The 18038-nt window shown below is 44.2% G+C and overlaps 1 protein-coding gene across 6 annotated transcripts; it reads right to left on the bottom strand.

Moving 5' to 3' along the window:
• Window positions 1–444: 444 nt before the first annotated feature.
• LOC103539718 (epidermal retinol dehydrogenase 2-like) lies at window positions 445–14566 on the bottom strand. 6 transcript variants are annotated; one of them, XM_030446193.1, is made up of 8 exons: window positions 14366–14566; window positions 12521–12643; window positions 11099–11463; window positions 7283–7414; window positions 6193–6292; window positions 3864–4008; window positions 3326–3451; window positions 445–711 (listed from the first exon to the last, which is right to left on the bottom strand). In XM_030446193.1, the coding sequence occupies exons 3-8, from the start codon at window positions 11417–11419 to the stop codon at window positions 618–620; spliced, it is 918 nt and encodes a 305-aa protein (XP_030302053.1). In that variant the 5' UTR covers window positions 11420–11463; window positions 12521–12643; window positions 14366–14566; the 3' UTR covers window positions 445–617. The 6 variants fall into 6 exon arrangements, with proteins under 6 accessions (XP_030302053.1, XP_030302055.1, XP_030302052.1 ...); XM_030446195.1 differs by having other exon boundaries at window positions 14462–14566; XM_030446192.1 differs by lacking the exon at window positions 12521–12643.
• Window positions 14567–18038: the final 3472 nt, after the last annotated feature.

Raw genomic sequence — 18038 nt, 5'->3', positions numbered from 1 at the left:
AAAGTAGTAGTAGTTTCATGTAAATGTTTCTCTGCTGGTGAACCTCACTAATTGTACAGACAGGGGAAAAAAAAAGTAGTTTTAGGCCATCATGGGGAGAAAAAAATATCACCATTCTCACCATACCATGCTGCAATCAATTCCATACTGATGCATTTTAGGTTCAGTCTGCAGGTGTTACCAACTACCAGTAGAGTACTGTGACATGAGGTGGCCTTAGCCTGCATAAAAGCATCCACTTAAGGCATAATCTTCCTTTTCCTTCTTTTGGATCTTCCAAAAGTCAAGGGGGCTTTCTGTTTTCTTAGTGGCCACTGTCAGAAAGCACAAGGCCTCCTCAGCATATGTCCAAAATAAATGGACAGTCCTAAGAGTCAAAGAAGTCTCTGTAGCCCCAAGGCAACCTGTCACTGAGTAAAGAAAAACCTGTCACTGAGTAAAAGAAAACAGTACGCTGGATTAAAAATAGATCAGGTGAGAGCTGTTGATTAACCTTAAAAACCATAGCAAAAGAGAAGTCAGCACCTTAAGTTCCAGGCTGCTATAGAAGCTGGCCTCTCCCACCACCTTTTACAGTGTCCACTTGAGAGTTGCTGCTCTCTCAATTTTGTGCTTTTTCATTCCTTCTTTGATCGACCCCTGAAGGTATGCATGGCTTCAAGGACTCCAAAATAATCCGCAAAGAGAACACCTATTTTCACTGGTAGGATACTGTAAGGCAGGGTTGTTGAAGAGAAAAAAAAACAAAAGACACATTAGACAAAATTAATTTTACCTGGCTAATACTGCCAAAGAAAGTATACTCTAGAATCACAGAATGGTTTTGCTTGGAGAGGACATTAAAGATCATCTATTTGCCAAACCCTTGCCATGGGCAGGGATACCTCCCACTAGACCAGGTTCCTCAAAGTCCCCTTCAGTCACTCCTTCAACACTTCCACAATTTCCCTGGGCAGCCTGTGCCAGTGTCTCACCACCCTCACACAAAAGAATTTCTTCCCAAGATCCAAATATGCCCTCTTGCACTTTGAAACCATGACCACTCATCCTATCACTACATGTAAAAAGTCCCTCCCCTTCTTTCCTATAGGCTTCCTTCAGTCATCACTGACATCCCACCACTCATCACTGGTTTCCATTTGGACATCAAGCTGTTGACCACTGCTCTGTGTGCCAATTCCAGCCAATTCCTTATCCACCAAATGGCCCATCCATTGGATCTGTATCTTTCCAACTTAGAGACCACGATGTCACATGGGGCAGTGCAGGACTCTGCACAAGTCCAGGCATGGATGATGTCAGTTTCCCCTCTTCTTGTCCACCAACACTGTGACACAGTCATAAAAGGCCACCAAATTTGTCAGGCTTGATTTGCCCTCGGTGAAACCATGCTGGCTGCCACCAGCCTCTTTCCACCCATGTTTTCCATGTGCCTAAGCAGAGCCTTCAGAAGGATCTGCTCCATGACCTTCCCAGGCACAGAGGTGAGACTGACTGGCCTGTAGTTCCCTGGGTCTTCCTCTTTTCCCTTTCTGAAAACGGTGTTTATCTTTCCCCTTTAAAAGTCAGTGGGAACCCCACCAGACTGCCATGACTTCCCAATTATCGTGCAAAGTGTCTTTTGAAACTTCATCTGCCAGTTCCCTCAGGAGTCACACACGGATTTCATCAGGTCCCATGATGGTCTCTGGATGGTCTCAAACCTACAGTGAGTGGATCTTCCTTTGCCATCTGCAGCCTGGGTGTTGTGGCCAGAGGCCCTGCTGGTGAAGACTGTGGCAAAAAAGTCACAGAGCACCTCAGCCTTCATATCCCACGTAAACAGGTCTCCTACTTCCTTCTGGAGAGGGCCCCCCTTTTCTCTGGTCTTCCTTTTAGCACTTACATTCCTGTACAAGCTTTTCTTGCTGCCCTTGATGTTGCTGGCCAGATTTCCTTGTATCAAGGCTTTAGCTTCACAAACCTGATCCCTGGCTGCTCCAACAACTCCTCTGTACTCCTCCCAGGCTACCTGTCCTGCCTTCCACCCTGTGTAGACTTAGGTGTGTCCAGAGCTCCTTGTTCACCCACACAGGCTTTCTGGCATTCCTGCCTGCCTTCCGCTTTGTTGGGATGCATTTCTCCTGGGCTGGGATGAGGTGATCCTTGACCACATTTCTAGGGCTACTTGAGGAGTCTATTTCAGCTGTCTCTAGAAGGCCTTGTCAACTTCCACATCCTCATCAGGTGGCCTGTAATACACACCCACAACAGTGTCTCCCACATGAGCCTGCTCCTTCATTTTGACCTACAAACTCTCAGCTTGCTCTTCATCACCCCCTGGGCAGAGCTCAGTACATTCCCCTTGCTGTCCGACATAAAGGCCAACTTCACTACCATGCCTTATTGGCCTGTCCTTCCTAAAAAGGACACTCATCCTGACAGCATTCCAGTCAGATGAGCTATCCCACCATGTCTCTGTAATTGCAATCAGATTAAAGCCCTTCAACTGCACACAGACCTCTTACTTCCTCCTGGCTATTCCTGGCTTCTGATTCTCATCATGCCAGGCAGTTGAGGGACCTTTGTTGTTGCTCTGATTGGCCAAGCTTATTCCCAAGTTGGATGTAAGGGCTTGACTTTGGGGGCCATTTTGGACCCCTCTATACAAGCTGTTCAGTTTAAAGCCCATTGAACTGAATCACCAGCTTGCTGCCAAAGACACCCTTGCCCCTTCGAGGGAGATGGATCCCATCCCTTCCTAACATGTTACAATCAGAACAAAGTCCCTTTGTTGTAAATATCAACACATTCCTGACAACAGCACTTGCACAGTCATAGGATGAAATGCTCAATACACCAATTTCTGGTTGCACCCATGCCTCCAACTGCTAAAATGTAGGAAAAAATAACTTGGGCCCCGGACTATAGCACCACTGGTCCTCTCATCAAAATCCATCAAAATATGCATGACACTCATTTGGAAGCCTGCTTTAGGAAGACAGATGAATTTCCCAACCTGGCTTGCAACAGAGTCAGAAGTGCCCTGATGCTGGGCCAGGACACCAGATTCCCAGTTCCTGAGAAGCAGGCTCACAGCAAAACTGCACTCCAGTGGTGTCAGCAAGTCACAGACATTTCTCTCCCAGTTCTGTGGTCCAAGGGCAGACTGAACACCCAGAAACAAACAACAAACTGTAAAAATGTCCTGGAGAAATGCGCACAATTTAACAAAAATTAAAAACACCAGCAAGTAGCAACCTGGTTTGCACTCCAAGTCAAAACATAGCTGAAACATCCCTGGGCAGGAAAGTCAGAAAAGCAAAGAAGGAAAGGCAGAACCTACCTTTTCAAAGCTACTAAAAGATAAACAATGCGTGGTAGCATCAATATTTCTTGGTCCCTTCGAATAGCAGTGATTACCTTCTCAGCCACATACTCTGGCTCCAGGACAGGGAGCAGAGTTGGCCACCTGGAACAGAAGACAGGTCTTGCTACAATACAGATTGCTCTGGATTCCCATTTCACTCAATCTGAGTCTCTACTTTGCAGTTATTCAACTAAAAGACACACATACCACAAATCCTATGAACAAGAGAACCTGCATCATGATAGAGAGGAAGTGGACATTCTCACTTTCCCTCCACATCATTTCCCACAAGAGAAATCCACACAGTCCTGATATCAAGATGCACCAGGCTTTTATTTGGCTCCTACATCTTGCATTTATACAATCATACTGAGCCAAGCTATGTCCCTGATTCCAGGAGGTGTATGAATGGGGGTTTAGAGACCAGAGAGGACACCCAGAGCATGAAAGAAACAGGAGTACATAACATGCTAAACATGAACTTTGCATAAAAGCCTCACAGGAGTTTACTCACTTGCTTTTACAGCCATCAAACATTCCTGTGTTTATGAAGAAGGGACACACGATTGTGGTTTTAACACCAGTCTTCCCCAGATCTCTCAACTCAAAAAAAATAGACTCTGCAAAACCAACTGCTCCAAATTTACTTGCACAGTAATCTGTAAAACAAACAAAACATTAATTGCAGTTAAAAATTTAACTTCATATTAAACACTACTAACAAGGTTTAGTGTGTCCTACCTGTGAAAGATCTGCTGGAGGTGACTTGGTAAATACATTCACATTTGAAGGAAACGTACAGCGTTGCAGGAGATTGATTTGTGGCTAACATGCAACAAATTTGTACAATGGCAATTCCCTAGGCAACCCTAAATGCTACCAGCATCAGGGGAGCTTGGTGCTGACACGAAGAACAATTGCATAGAGTGTGGAGCAGAGTGGAGACACCACAGCCAGGCTCTGTGATACAACTGGGGAGCTGCAGGTACTATGGAACTGATATACTGCATATTGAATATTCTGGGCCAAAAATCTGCCACCTTCCTTTAGATGAACTTTGCTGATTATAGTCTCATTATAACACCAAAACACACCTCCATCCCAAAAGCTATCAACTGCCAAGGTGCAGTCACCATCCATGGGGCTTGTGCACTTAATTTTTCCTAATCTATACCTTCATAAGCAAAGCAAGAGCATTTTACACAAATCACAGTAAAGGTATCAATGACTGGAGTCACTCAAGCTCTACCTGACAGGTAAAAAACAGTAAAATATAACCTAAAAGAGAAAGGATGTTAGGGAAGATACCACTGCAGGAACCCCACCTGACTTCTGGGATCAGCACATGGGGCTGAGCTTCTCTTCCACCCCTTTGGGACACCTCTAGCTAAGATTCAAACACTCCAGTATATTGACTGCTTCCCCAGGAAGCTTAGAAACCTCTAGAGAGTCATAACTTAGGGTGTTAGTAGCCAGTCTGTATTACCCAGATCCCAGGCATTTGTACATGCTTTGCAGACAGTGAATTTATCCCTGGCAATCCAAAAGAATTTATGCATCAATAAAACCACACTGTCCATTAGTCCATCCCTGAGAGTTCTTACTGAAAGTGATCAGACACCTTAAGTGGGGCTGTGCTACTTAAGTTAAGCACATCTCAACAGAAAGTGTACCATGTTATTAGTGCATTTGTTATTATGAGTGTTAATAAATTGGATGTGATTGTCCCCAGCACCTCTGATAACTGATGACAAGAGGGTTTATTTTTTCCCAAATTACTTTGGTCTTTAACACAACACTATCACTGAACATATGCACAGTAGCAGTCAGTTTTTGACAGGACAACAAAGCTATGCTCTAATTAAACTAACTAGCCAAAGGCTTAATTTCTTTTTACAATATACAAACAGAAATACTACAGTAGAGATAAAACATATACACAGAACTTGTACAAAATTACTTCCCAATAATAAAGTACTTTGCAACACAGTAGGAACTGCTTTCAGAGTAATTTACTGATATACTTTGCCTGTGAAATGATTCACACCTTTACTTTCCCTCTCCTAAGCTAACTGTTGTTCCCAACTTCCAGTCAGACTCTCACTGCATTCCTGCTATCACTTTCTGCTCACTACTGAACAACAGCATTATCTCATTATCTTTTCATGCCAGACATGATCTTTCAATCCATGCAGTAGCTTCTTATGCATCAAACTCAAGCTACCAAGACTCCCTAATGTGCTTTCAACTTCAAACTCCATTTGCCTTCATTATCACAGCCCTGATGCCAGATTTCTTTCACTGATCGATCATCAGAGTCCAATAACCCCTTGCTGCATTCATTTTTCCAGAAATACCTTCTGAGTTTGCCTTTCTGAATGAGTTTGGGTCCTTTTGAATGAATGGCTGAGAGACAGATTGCATAATGAAATGCCACAGCTCTGCTTCTGTACCACATTTGGATTTTAGTAGTTCTCTTTGGGAGAACCTGTGCAGGACTTTGCTTCACTTGTCAATGTGCTTACAAAACAAACAACCAAAAAAGTGGCCTCTAAACCACCAAGGACCTGCAGGGTTCCTTTCACAACATTAAAGCTCTCAGATCCCAAAGTTCTATATGCCAATCCAAGTACCTTGGCAGAAAAACCCATTTAATAGCACTGCTAAGCATGTGAAAAACTTTCTCAAGGAAATGCCTATTTGAGGTCAGCTGGGTTGAAAGCAGGAAAATTTTCTTTACATATACACAAAGACCCAGAAACTCAAAATTCAGATTTTTCTTTTTTTAAAAAGAGTATTAATTATGTCAATTATCTAAATGAACATTAGCTTTAATACACTACCAGAAAGATGACTGACTCCAACCAGTCCCGCTGCGCTTGCAATACTAACCAAGTGCCCATGGTTAGAGGCCACCATTGCTGGCAGGAAGGCTTTGTAGATCTGCAATGGAAGTCAAGAGTTCCAGAGAAACATTTCACTAAGCAAGCTACATGCTACAATATTAGGAATTCACCCAACAGTTTAAATATGCTTCCTCCCTTCCCATTAACATAAGGGCAGTGAAGGGATTTGGGAGAAGAAAAAGAAGAGTTTGGTGAACTCTTAAGCTTCCCAACCCTCCCCCCCCCCCAATACCACTTTCACCTCAGCACCAAAGACAGATGGTAACTTGCTAAAAGCTACAAATACAGACTCAGGGACTTGTCAAATTTCTTTGAGCCTAAAACACAGCACTGCTGTGCTGGAAATGACAATTCAGTGTTCACTGCAAATTTTGTAAAATGGCAAAAATTTGAATCTCACTTCTTCCTTCTATTAAATTCCCCTCATCTTTGTGACTAAATCTATTTAGGAAGAAACCAAAGCATTCTTTAATAGCCCTTCTGCAATTCTTTATTGTAGGAACACCATAGAGATGACCAACCTTCCCTCAAAGGATAAAAAGGTACAGTGAGTTACTCCTTTTGGACAAAAGCCCCACTTAGGAAGAGCACTGTCTGAACAGGTGGTATTTTTTACTGACACTGTCACAGCCACAAAGGAAACAGAAAACCAACAGAGAGGAACAGAAAACCAACAGAGAGGAACACTGCTCTGTTACTGGAGCAGCAACTTTTAGGATGACCCTGCTTCATGACATCAATGCTGTGGGGTGGTAGCATACAACTAAGTTCAGAGTTGAGCACAGGGTAAACTTCAGTTCTCAAGAGCATTTCTAAATACAAAACAGCTTTGCTTCCACCTACTTACCTACCCCAGAAGTTCCCAAAGGATCCATCCTTCCACCCATTCTTTATTTCACAGACTCCCAGGCTTAGAAAGTAGTTTCTCGGATCATTTCTGACTGAATTTACAAGGAGCTCTACGTCCTTGCATATTTTCCTCAATTCCAAAAGGCAAAATTAATGCTATACAAAGTGCAGGTATTACCCAGAAGTGTGCCATTGTGTTGACTTCCATGGTTTTTTCCACAAGCGAATCTGGAATATTGAGAAAAGTCTTCCCAGTTACAATACCAGCATTGTTGACCAAGATGCTAACATCACCAACTTCTTTTTTTACCTAAAATAAAAAGCCTCAAGATATTACATAATAAACACAAAATGCGCTTTCCAAGCTTTAGATATGAAAGCACAAGAAAGTAAAAATGTTGCACATTTCAACTACCTTGAACTTATCATGCTCCCTATGGATACAAACACCCCAGGCTCTTCCACATTCCCACCAGATGCCTTTCTTACAGCTGAGCTTACAGGTGTAATTCCTGTGGAGGTGTGGAACACAAGAGCCCCACACAGGTTTCTGCTTCCAACACCTCAGGTTCTTGCTGTGACTGTTCCAGGCAAATCTCTATTGCAGGGAGCTTAACTTATGCTACAAGTATTTTACTACAGCAAACCCATCTTAAAACCAATGTACAATCCTGTCTTAAGGGGCCTTTTCATGCCATGTGTTGGGGCACAGTGCACAGATCCCCAGGGGAGTTTGGGAACTGGGTACCTCAAAGCTACGTGAGGGCTGCAGGGCCTGAACAGTCCTGGTGTTTCCTGCCCCCAGAGTGTTGGAATCAGAAGGGGCAAACAGTCAGCTTTCACAAGAGGTATTCCTTATTTGCACTGGCACTGAGAAAGACCACCTGTAAAAGTTCTAGAACCAGCTGTAAAAGTTCAGGAACTTAAAACCTTCTCTTACCTGATCTGAGCTCCCAAGTCAATGAGAGAAATGAGAAAATGATAGGAAGGTCAGTCGCTTGTGGGGAAAATTAAACAAAAGCTGTAGTGCTCTAGACAAGTGTATTCACTCAAGACAAAAGCCTTATGAGTTTCTGGGGCTTCAATTCTAACAGTGTGCCAGAGTCCTTTGATAAGATGTTTACCAGAAAGCAAGTTGGCTAAGAACTACAACATACACATAAATTGACATAAGGGGAAGTACAGCTCTCATTTTAGCTCCAGACTGAAAAATGTCAACAGACTCCCTTGAGAGAATGACTACAAGCCAGCTGACATCAAGATACAGGGCCAGCTCACAAAACGAGAAGGAAAATATCTAATGCAGGAAAATATTTAATCCCAAATCTATCCTTTGGGGCACATAACAGATACCCGAATAAGAGCTCAAGCTTCTTTTGTGAAAACAGAAGATGGACAGAGGTGGGTGCTGTGGTATGCACATTTTATAACTTGGTGACTGGAACAATCAGCTTAGATGGGAGAAGAAAACAAAAACCTGAAGCACCTTTCTATACCACTTGTCCCCACCAGGTCTCCCAAAACACAACCATTCTTTGGATGGAACTCAAGGAAGATTTGAGTGCCTTCCTGCAACCCAGACAAATAATTCCAGCTTTACAACACCTCTGTTCAAGCTGCTTCCCTACTCACTAGATGTGGCAGCTCTTTCCTCAGCAAACCAGCTCTTTCATTCTCCTCCCAGCTCTCCACTGTGCATGACAGAGCCAAGACACTCAGCCCATGAGCAATTCCCATGATGACCAAACAGCATCTGAAAGTGTCTACTTTTAAGAACCATTAATGTCTCCCTAACTGCCCACAAGAGGTGGAAGACAGCACACAGGATGTTTCACAGGCAACACCATGAGGAAGTGGCCTTCTACCACTGCTCCTCTGCACAGCAAAGAAGATTCTCAGACAAGTGGAATACTGGCTGCAGATTATCATCTTGACTAGCAAGCAAAACTGTGGATAAGCAAAAAAGCACCATGCAAGAGAGATCCTGGAAGTAAATGTGAGCCCAGGTGCAATTCTGCAACATGACAATGAGGAAAAGGCATCTGTTTCCTCACGAGTAAGAGGATCAGATACCAGAGAGCTCTCTTTCAAGCCCTGGTATTTTTCTAAGATTAGCTTAAATTTATGGAATGAGAGGTAGGTCAGAGTAAGCCACACTCCTTTGGGTTTGGTTCCTCATCGAACAAGAACATTAGAAATCAATCCTAAACTACAGCTTTTCATAAGCAAAAGCTGTCCTTCATCCTGTTGGGACACGAAAGGCACAAGGACACCATGCATGCAGCACTTCCTGGCTTGCTTCCTGCTCAAGTGGCTTTTTCTTGGTCTCTGTGGCTGAGGAAGTACCAGAAGCAGGCATTTAAGGTTTACATACATTTTGCTTTGGCTTTGAGATTGTTTGACTGGGCACAAAGTTCTTAACCATTTCCTATTCTGCCTACATGAATTTAGTCAGCTCTGGTCTTGCAAAACTCCCAGTCATGGCATGAAGCTGAATCGCTACAGAACAAAAACCTGGAACTGTGGTGCCTCATCTTGCAAAGCCTGATGCTGCACACTGTGAGCCAAAGGCCACATCAAGTAAATAGTGGCATCAAGCACTGACTAACACCAAAGTGTCATTAATAAGATGGGGAAGTTGTCAACACGGCCCTACATCAGTTGTCAGCAGGACATGACATTTCTGAAATAACAGTAGTAGGCTTTTTTCTTCTAGGCAGATCAGCAGGAGGATTAGTAGTGGGTCAGCTGTGAGTGAACTGCTGACAGAATGCAGCAAGTGAGGAATTGTGCACCAAGACCCTCTTACCACTTCTTTGCTCCTGCCTGCCTCTGGTGTTCTCATCCCTCTGTCACACACACCTCAACACACACTTTCTCCTTTCTGTATTTGGCCAGAAGGGCTCTGAATCTGCTTTTCTCCCAGGGACTGAAGTGCTGGTCCTTCAGACTTCAGAACTGAAGGCTATTTTCCAATCTCTCCATCCCAGTGCCTTTCAAACAACAACACTCCCTCCTCCTTCACTCCTCCCAGTTCAGCAGGAAGCATTCACAGGCCTGTGGTGAGATGCAGGGACAGCAGATGTGCAGCCCAGCTGCCTGAACAGAGCAGCAAGGGGGAAGAGCATTTCCCAGAACACAAAAACCCAGCAGTACCAGCAGGTAGCAAGTCATGCACAAGCTTCACTTAACAGGAAGTTTGTTTGCATCAATTCTGCACAGGCAGAAAAAAGCAGAAGGCTAGAGCTGCACCAAAAGAGAATCAATTTCAGCCAAAAGATGCTCCTGAAGGCTGTTGATTATTTTTTATATTTAAGAATTCATCCTCACAGAAACATAAACTGTGGAAACTTCCTACACCAGCAGTGAAGTTTAGCAACATCTTAAGCAAATGAAAAGAGGCTGTTTTAATGGAAACTGTTAAGCAATATTAGCTTTTGGCAGTTCTGCTAATTTGTCCAAATGATCTAATCCCATGCTGCATTTTACAAAGCTCTTCAGAGTCAGAACAATGAAGTACTTAAGAATTCAAGATACTGTTATTAATTCTAATAAAGTGAACCTGCAAAAATTTATTCACAGCCATGGTGCTACCTGCAAATTGCCTAAGCAGTTAATCCTTTTTACAATGTATTGTCTCTAGGGTTTACCTTTGGTCAAAGGCTGCCAGAACTGGAAATGCTGCTTTAGCTTCAATAATTGACTTTCTGCACTTGACCAGGAAGTGCTTGCTCACCAGCTGAATGAATGAGAAGCCACCACTTTAAATTAGCTACTGGAACAGAGAACCAACTCTCTTTATTTTTGTAATCAGAGGTTCACAAGTCAACTTTGAGAATCACTATCCTTGAAAGAGGCAGCATGTGTAATGCGTTTTGGATGAATTAACTCTAACCTCTTGCTTTGAAGTCACTAATTCTTACCATACACCATCATACCCACACCCCTGCACTCATCTTACAGCAGTATCAAAGCCACAAATAAGATACTTTACCTTATCAGCTACTGTGTAGACCTCCTGCCTTTTGCTGCAGTCACAGATGTAACAGTGGACTCTAGCAGCTCCATTTTCTCTGGCCAGTCTACTTGTCTCCTTCAGCCCCTCTTGATTGATGTCCCAGAGAACTACTGTGGCTCCTAGCCTGGCAAACTTTAAAGATAAGAGTCTTCCAACGCCACTTCCTGCTCCTGTTATTAATACTATTTCACCACTAACATTCTTCTTCCGTTTAGGCACAATGAAGAACACCAGCGTTTCCAACCAGTAATAAATAAGAAGTCCAATGAATCTCAGTGTTTCCAGGAAAAAGTTCATCTTGAGACTATTTCTTCAGATACCTGATGAATGAAAAGGTTTATCTAACAGAATAGAGAAAACACAGACATTAATATTACAAAATTAAAAAGATTTTTGTGATGCAGTCTAAATATTGTCTCTAGCCTGCTTCAGTGTGTTTTTTTAAAAAGATATACGGGTTACATATAGATATATGACTCATCTGTCCTGTTCCTGTATCATCTCCAGGTTGCTCCTACTCTCCTCCATGATGTAGCACTCTAATGATTTACCATTAGGCAGAAGCAAGACACACTTGCCCTCATCTGCCCTAGAAATTCCCCACCCCTCATGTCATGGGTTTCCATCTCTGCTCTAAGAATAAGGACAGAAAAATAAAGTATCAAGGAAGCAATTTGCCTCTTGAGGATCTTCAGCAGAAATGCATGGCAATTACAAATCAAAGCTTATAGCTTGATCAAACAACTTAAGTTTCCTTACTTTAGGTAAGGAAAAATTCTCTTTTTAGGACCATGACATTTTTTGCTTTGCAGATGCTCCTTGTCATCAAGAAATCATATGCAGACCAAGTTCATCGTGTCAACCCTGAAAAACTGCCAGAATACAGGACGTCAGAAAACTGTATGCTTATAGATCTCCAAAACACACCAGGTACATTACTGGCTGCCAGTATTAGCTTTTCAACTACCAGTACTGCCATTACTGAGGGTAGCCTACTTTTGCAATTGAACAAGGTTCTGTTTAGGAACATACTTCATAGTCTGGACTCATCACAGTTAAACAAGCATTAATGAAAATCACAGTTATGCTCATCACTGAGCATTAAATGCCATTTAGTATCCACTAGGTGAATGCTATGTGAGAATCATACCCTTTGTCAAAGAAGGTTTTAGTCTTTGACTCACTAGGATAAAAAGGATTAATATCTACCTTCTCAGCTAAAGGTAGAGCACGCTGGCACTTACACTTCAACCTTTAGCACTCGATGCCCAGTTTGATCACATCTCTTAGTTAACATTGCTATCTGTGTGTGTGTAGGCAGTGGGTATGACAAGAGATAAGTTACTTAGATGTCTGCTGCTCTGAGCAAAGTTCGTGAAATTTAGCATGCGGACATACATGCGTTATCATGAGTCTCAGGTTTTTCACATGGGAAACATGGCCAGGCCTGAAAAGGTATAGGCAAGTACTGGAACACAGATGGTAATTCCAGAAAGTTTTCTGGCAGAAACATCAGGATACCTATTCCAATAACAGAAAAACATTAATCAACATAGTGGGTGGAGAAGCAACTTCTTCCTGAAGAAAAGGAGTCATAGGGGGCCTGTTTTCTGTTCTTCATTTCCTTTAAAATGGGATAAAACTTGTGCAGAGGTCCTAGCACAGACAAAAGGCAGTAACAGCAGTAAGAAATGGAAGAAATATCAAAACAGCACAAGAACATTTTTCTAGTGCCAATAATGATATCTCTTGTAGTAGGTTCTAATAGGTATAGAGCTACTACAGATAAAAGCAAAACCAGAGCTATACAGGAAAAGTTTTATTGAATTTCAAAGATGTCAAAAAACAAGCAAGTTGTTGGAAACACAAGTTCTTTGCTGGGTCTAAAGCAGAAGCAACAAGTATTTAACATTAATGCAGCTGCTGAATTTAACTTGATTACAGTAACTTAATGTTATATCTCTCCTGCATTTGCACACAAAGGACACTGGCAACTCTGGAGTAGATAAGGATGTTACAGTTAATCCCCATGAAAAAACAAGAGAGACAATAACCTTCCAAGTATAATACAAAATTTGACCTAAACCTAGCTTAGAAATCATGTAAGGAATTTATTAAGTAAAATAAAAATGTATTAGACAGGCCAGAAGCCCATTAGACATAGAGAAGTACTTACTTTCTCTTAGGCATACAGCAACAGGAGACCTCCTGTTGGAACATAAACTCTAGCTTTCAACAAGGCTCTCAATTTCTGCTGACAGGCCTGTTGCCTAACCCACCTCTGACTGGGCCAAGGGTCCTCCATTCTCACTGGCTTACAGCATGAGTGCAGCTAATTACACAAGATCCCAGAACCCAACATAACAATACACACTTGGCTTACTTTAGCTCCTCACCTAAAGTGAGCAGGATACCTTTGAACTGGTGTGCCCAGGGTACCTTTGACACGCCTAAGACCTCAGAACCCTTCTGATGCCACGTATTGTTTTTTAATATGGCTACAGCCACACATGAAGAAGGCTTTGACATCACACCGAAGTAACAAAGGATTTACAAAGGCTTATCAGGCTGGTTTCTTTTCAAGTTTTGACAACTCTGCCAGCACAGGCAGACTTCACACAACAACTACAGAAACGCACTGCGGAGCAGCTCTTGCCGACTACCAGAGCTCAAAAACCCCAAGGACAGAATTGAGGACAGCGTCTGAACTACCTCTGCTAAACAATGAATATATTCAACGTTGAACACGCCATCACCTGAGCAAAGCTTGGCAAGCATGAATTTTTTCACTATGGAGGACAGTGACGCCCCAAAAAAGCACGTAGGGGTCGTGGAGACGAGACAGTCCAAGGACCGAGGAACAGCAACATTTCCCTCACCACCTGGAAGACGCTGGGCTGACTACCTTAACTCTCACTCGGCACCTCTCCTCTGATAACCCGATCAGCATCATTAAAACGACAAAACAAAACAAACCACCTCGGAAGACTTCAGCCGCGGTCCGCATCCCACTGCCCTCTCACAGTCCCGCCTGCCCGGGGCCGCCCCCCCCATCACCCACCGACTCCCGCGTCCCCCGCTCCGGACTGGCCCTGGCAGCGGCGAGAGAAGGCGCCGGGCACCGGCCGCACACTCGGCTCCCCGCTCCTGACAGCCACGCACCCCTCCCCGCCCGTCCCCTCGGGCACTCCCGGCCGGCCCAGAACGCCGCCAGCACCGGGACCCCGCGGCCGCCCCGGGTACCTCCGCCTGCCGAGCCGAAGGACAGCGAGGGCACCTCCGCCTGCCCGGCGTGGCGTGGCGGCCGAGGCTCCGGGAGCGAGCTCAGAGAGCACTGACCAGGAAGCAGACAGCGCGGCGGCGTGGCCCGGTCCACCCTTTATGCCGGCTGCTCGCCTGGGATGGGGGCTGCCCGGATGCCCGGAGGCGGGGCGGGACGAGGGGCCTGGCGGGAGGCTGGGCCGGGGACAGCGGCTCCTGTGCCCGCTCACTGTCCGCGGCTGCCAGTCGGCGGGATGAGCTACGGGCGGCGGGACAAGCTCCGGGGGGCGGTCGGGCGGGGAGCGGGGGCCCGGGCAGTGCGCTAGGACCCCTGAACTCCTGGCCGATGCCGGGGCAGGGCGAAGGGCTCCAAGGAGGCGAAGGGCTTGTTGGGAGGGGCCTCCCGGGGCTCTGTATTTGCTGCGATAAAGACTTTCGGCCCTTGGGCCAGCGGAGATTTGGAGGGTGATTTTTGGTTTACGCTCATCCTTAGGCAGCAGAGCTCTGCTGCTGGGAGGCTCTAAGTATTCACAGCTCCAAAGACCCTACGTATGAGGAGAGGATGCTCAGAAGCACCAGAATAAGATATGAAGGAAGATACTTCCTTGCCACTGAGATCTTTAATGTGCCCCCTTTCCAGACTCGTATGTTTTGTGTTGCTGTTACACGTCTGTAGAAGTGGACAGAGCTCTCTGCATGTTAGTTTCATCTGATGAATTAAGCAAACGCTGCTTTATGAAACACGGGGCTTAATAGACTGCCTAACAAAGAATATGAAACAGCAATTCATAACAAAAGCTTCTTTAGCTAGACAAAAACGTTTGATCTAGCAATTTCCAAAGACATCTTGAGAAATCCCTGTGTACAGGAGCAAGCTGAAAAAGCAAGGATGAAGAGAACCCGTGGGATATGTCCTGGTGAGGGACCAGGTTGCTCTGCTCATCGTTAAAAAGAGCAGGGGTTCGAGAGGTGCTGTGCTGTTTGAATAAGTACTTTTCTTCCATCCCCAGCATGTTATATTTGAAGTATTTTTTAAAGGGTCAAAAGATCTTTCAGGTACACAGTTTTGGGTCAGAGTCTGGGCTCTTGACTATAAACTGCTGCACACTCAGGAGCTTTTCACGGAAGAGAAATTAACTGATTGATTTTAATATTTTAGTGGGAGTTAATGTATTATTCTAATAATACAGTAAATCCAAGAGGCTGAGGGGAGTCCAACAGCAACACCGATGAAATCTGAGGTTGGCTGCTGCTTTCTTTCTGTGGATTGTATTATTTACAGTGGACCATTTAAAACAAGAAATGTAAAAAAACACCCATTCATTTTTCAAAAGGCTTGAATAAAATATATGCTTTGTAGTAACACTTGGAAAATAATCATGCATGATCCTGAGACTGATCTTCTGATTGGAGCTAGAGGGCAGAATGTGGCAGGCTTGGCTCCTTTTCCCACCTTGTACAAAGATTTCCTGCAAGTAATAAACTCACGGAATAAAACTTCCAGAAATAAACCCCACTGAGAATCCTGAGTTTACTTCCCTGTATAATGAAAGGCTAAAATTGCCTTGAAGTTAAGAAAATCTTTGTAAGACTGTCAAATTAGTGTCTTCCACAGTCTGTGGCCAGAGAAGACCAAAATGGAATGATTACTCTTGATTCAAGTTCAGAAATGGAACTACCCTGATGTGGGCTGGGTGAGGAGGTCTCCTCCTTGCCACACAGTATTTTTGGACCAATTTGTGAGTGCTGGCAAAATCCCAGGAGTACAGACCTGGGACTGGTGTTCAGAGAATCCCAGAATGGTTAAGGCTGGAAGGGTCCTTACAGCTCATCTATTTCCAACCCCTTTTCCCTGGGCAGGGACACCTCCCACTGGACCAGGCTGCTCAAAGCCCCATCCAACCTGGCCACGTTCCCTGTTTTATGTAACATTGTGCTGGATGTTTCCAAGGGCACCCAAGGTCACTCAATTCATAAGAAAATGTTGGAGGAACTTTGTAAGTGGTTTCACTTTGCCTTCTCTCTACTACTTGTGCTACCTACGTGTGCTGCCAGTCTGCAGCTATGCTTTACCCAGGGTGTTGCCGTATTTTGCTCTACCTGAGCTTCCCGAAAGCTCTTGGCATTTGTTTTTTGATAGACACTGGCATCTCTAGAGGTGTAACCAGCAGCACACTGAATTGCTATTTACGCTTAACCTGAATCTGTAGTAGGTTCTCGGTTGCATTGACACAACTACACAACCATTGCTTATGGATGTGTCAAAACAACGAATGATGAAGCAAATAGAGAGTAAGGCTTGGTGAAAGGAGGATAAATGCAACTGCATGGTGTCTAGGATGCCCATCTGCATTGCTGTTGCAGCCAGATTCTCATTAAAAACTCTCATTTTTAAAATTTCTATCAGAACACTCAAACTAGAAATGTGCTGCACTAGCATCTTCTTCTCAAGGTATTTACTACCTACAGAGCAAATATAACCAGCAGCTCTCTGCACTGCACAAGTGGCTTCTATCCCTTGCAAATCACGTTAAGAAAGGGACAAATGCTGATGGGAAGAAGAACATGCCAGGACCAAGTATCCTCATGAATTAGCCACTGAATGTCTATATCCAAGACTTTTCAGCCTGTTAACCTACCCTGTTTCCAGTATGATGCTTGGTGCCAGAACCAGACACTTTGTCTCTCATACCCTTAGCATTTTACTGTATATTTGTGAAACTGATCAGAACTGATGGGTAAAACCCTGCAAGGAAATACTTGGGTTGTTTTGATTTGTTTTGTTTCTTTTGTTTTGGTTTTAATCTGGGCCAGCTCTGTGATGAAATTTACAGAGTGCCCACACACTGCAGAGGATTGTGTAGGAATAGGAGTGAAAGGCTGCACAAGAAGACTAAGTGAACTGGAGATCCCATGGGATGTGGAAGCATGGCATGGGCAGAAACTCTAACCCTGGTAACACGTAGCATTTACAAAGAGGTTTGTCTGAAATTTTAGTCTTTACCCAGTAGGGAATGCCTTTTACATTAGGCCTCTAATGACAAGATTCAATTATTCCTGGTATCTGGTTTTGCCAGTCACAGAATGGTTTCAGTAGGAAAGAATGGCTCGGGTTGGACAGGTCCCTAAAGACCATCTAGTTCCCACTCCCCTGCCATGTACAGGAACACCTCCCACCAGACCAGGTTGCTCAAAGCCCCATCCAACCTGGCCTTCATACCATCCCTCCCCTTGTACTATAGAAGTAGTACATTACACTCTTATTATTATTACAGCAGCATTGTCACCTCTTTGAAGTGGCATTTCACAAGGGTGATGAACTTTACTGAACTCCCTGCAATTGGAATGGATTTGGCACAGTCCCCTCCCAGGTGCAGAAGTATTCAGTCGGTTGTTCCCCACCAGGCTTTGGCATGAATTTGCTGTAGTGGCAGCTTAGGGCTCACTCACGTAAACAAGCAGGATCAGCTGAGCTCCAATCTGCCCCTAGAGCTGACCCACTTTATTCAGAACAGTGAGATGCATGGAAGAAAGAGGCAAGTAATTCCAGTAGGGTATTGAGTAAATGTCCCAATGATGTTATAAATCAAGGCCTTGCCAAGCAGCATTGTGCTTTCCAATCCCTCCCCACTAGGATGTTATGTGCAAATGCACA

The sequence above is a fragment of the Calypte anna genome, chromosome 2 (genome assembly GCF_003957555.1).
Source record: "Calypte anna isolate BGI_N300 chromosome 2, bCalAnn1_v1.p, whole genome shotgun sequence".
Taxonomy (NCBI): Eukaryota; Metazoa; Chordata; class Aves; order Apodiformes; family Trochilidae; genus Calypte; species Calypte anna.
This window is presented reverse-complemented; position numbering and strand designations above follow the sequence as displayed.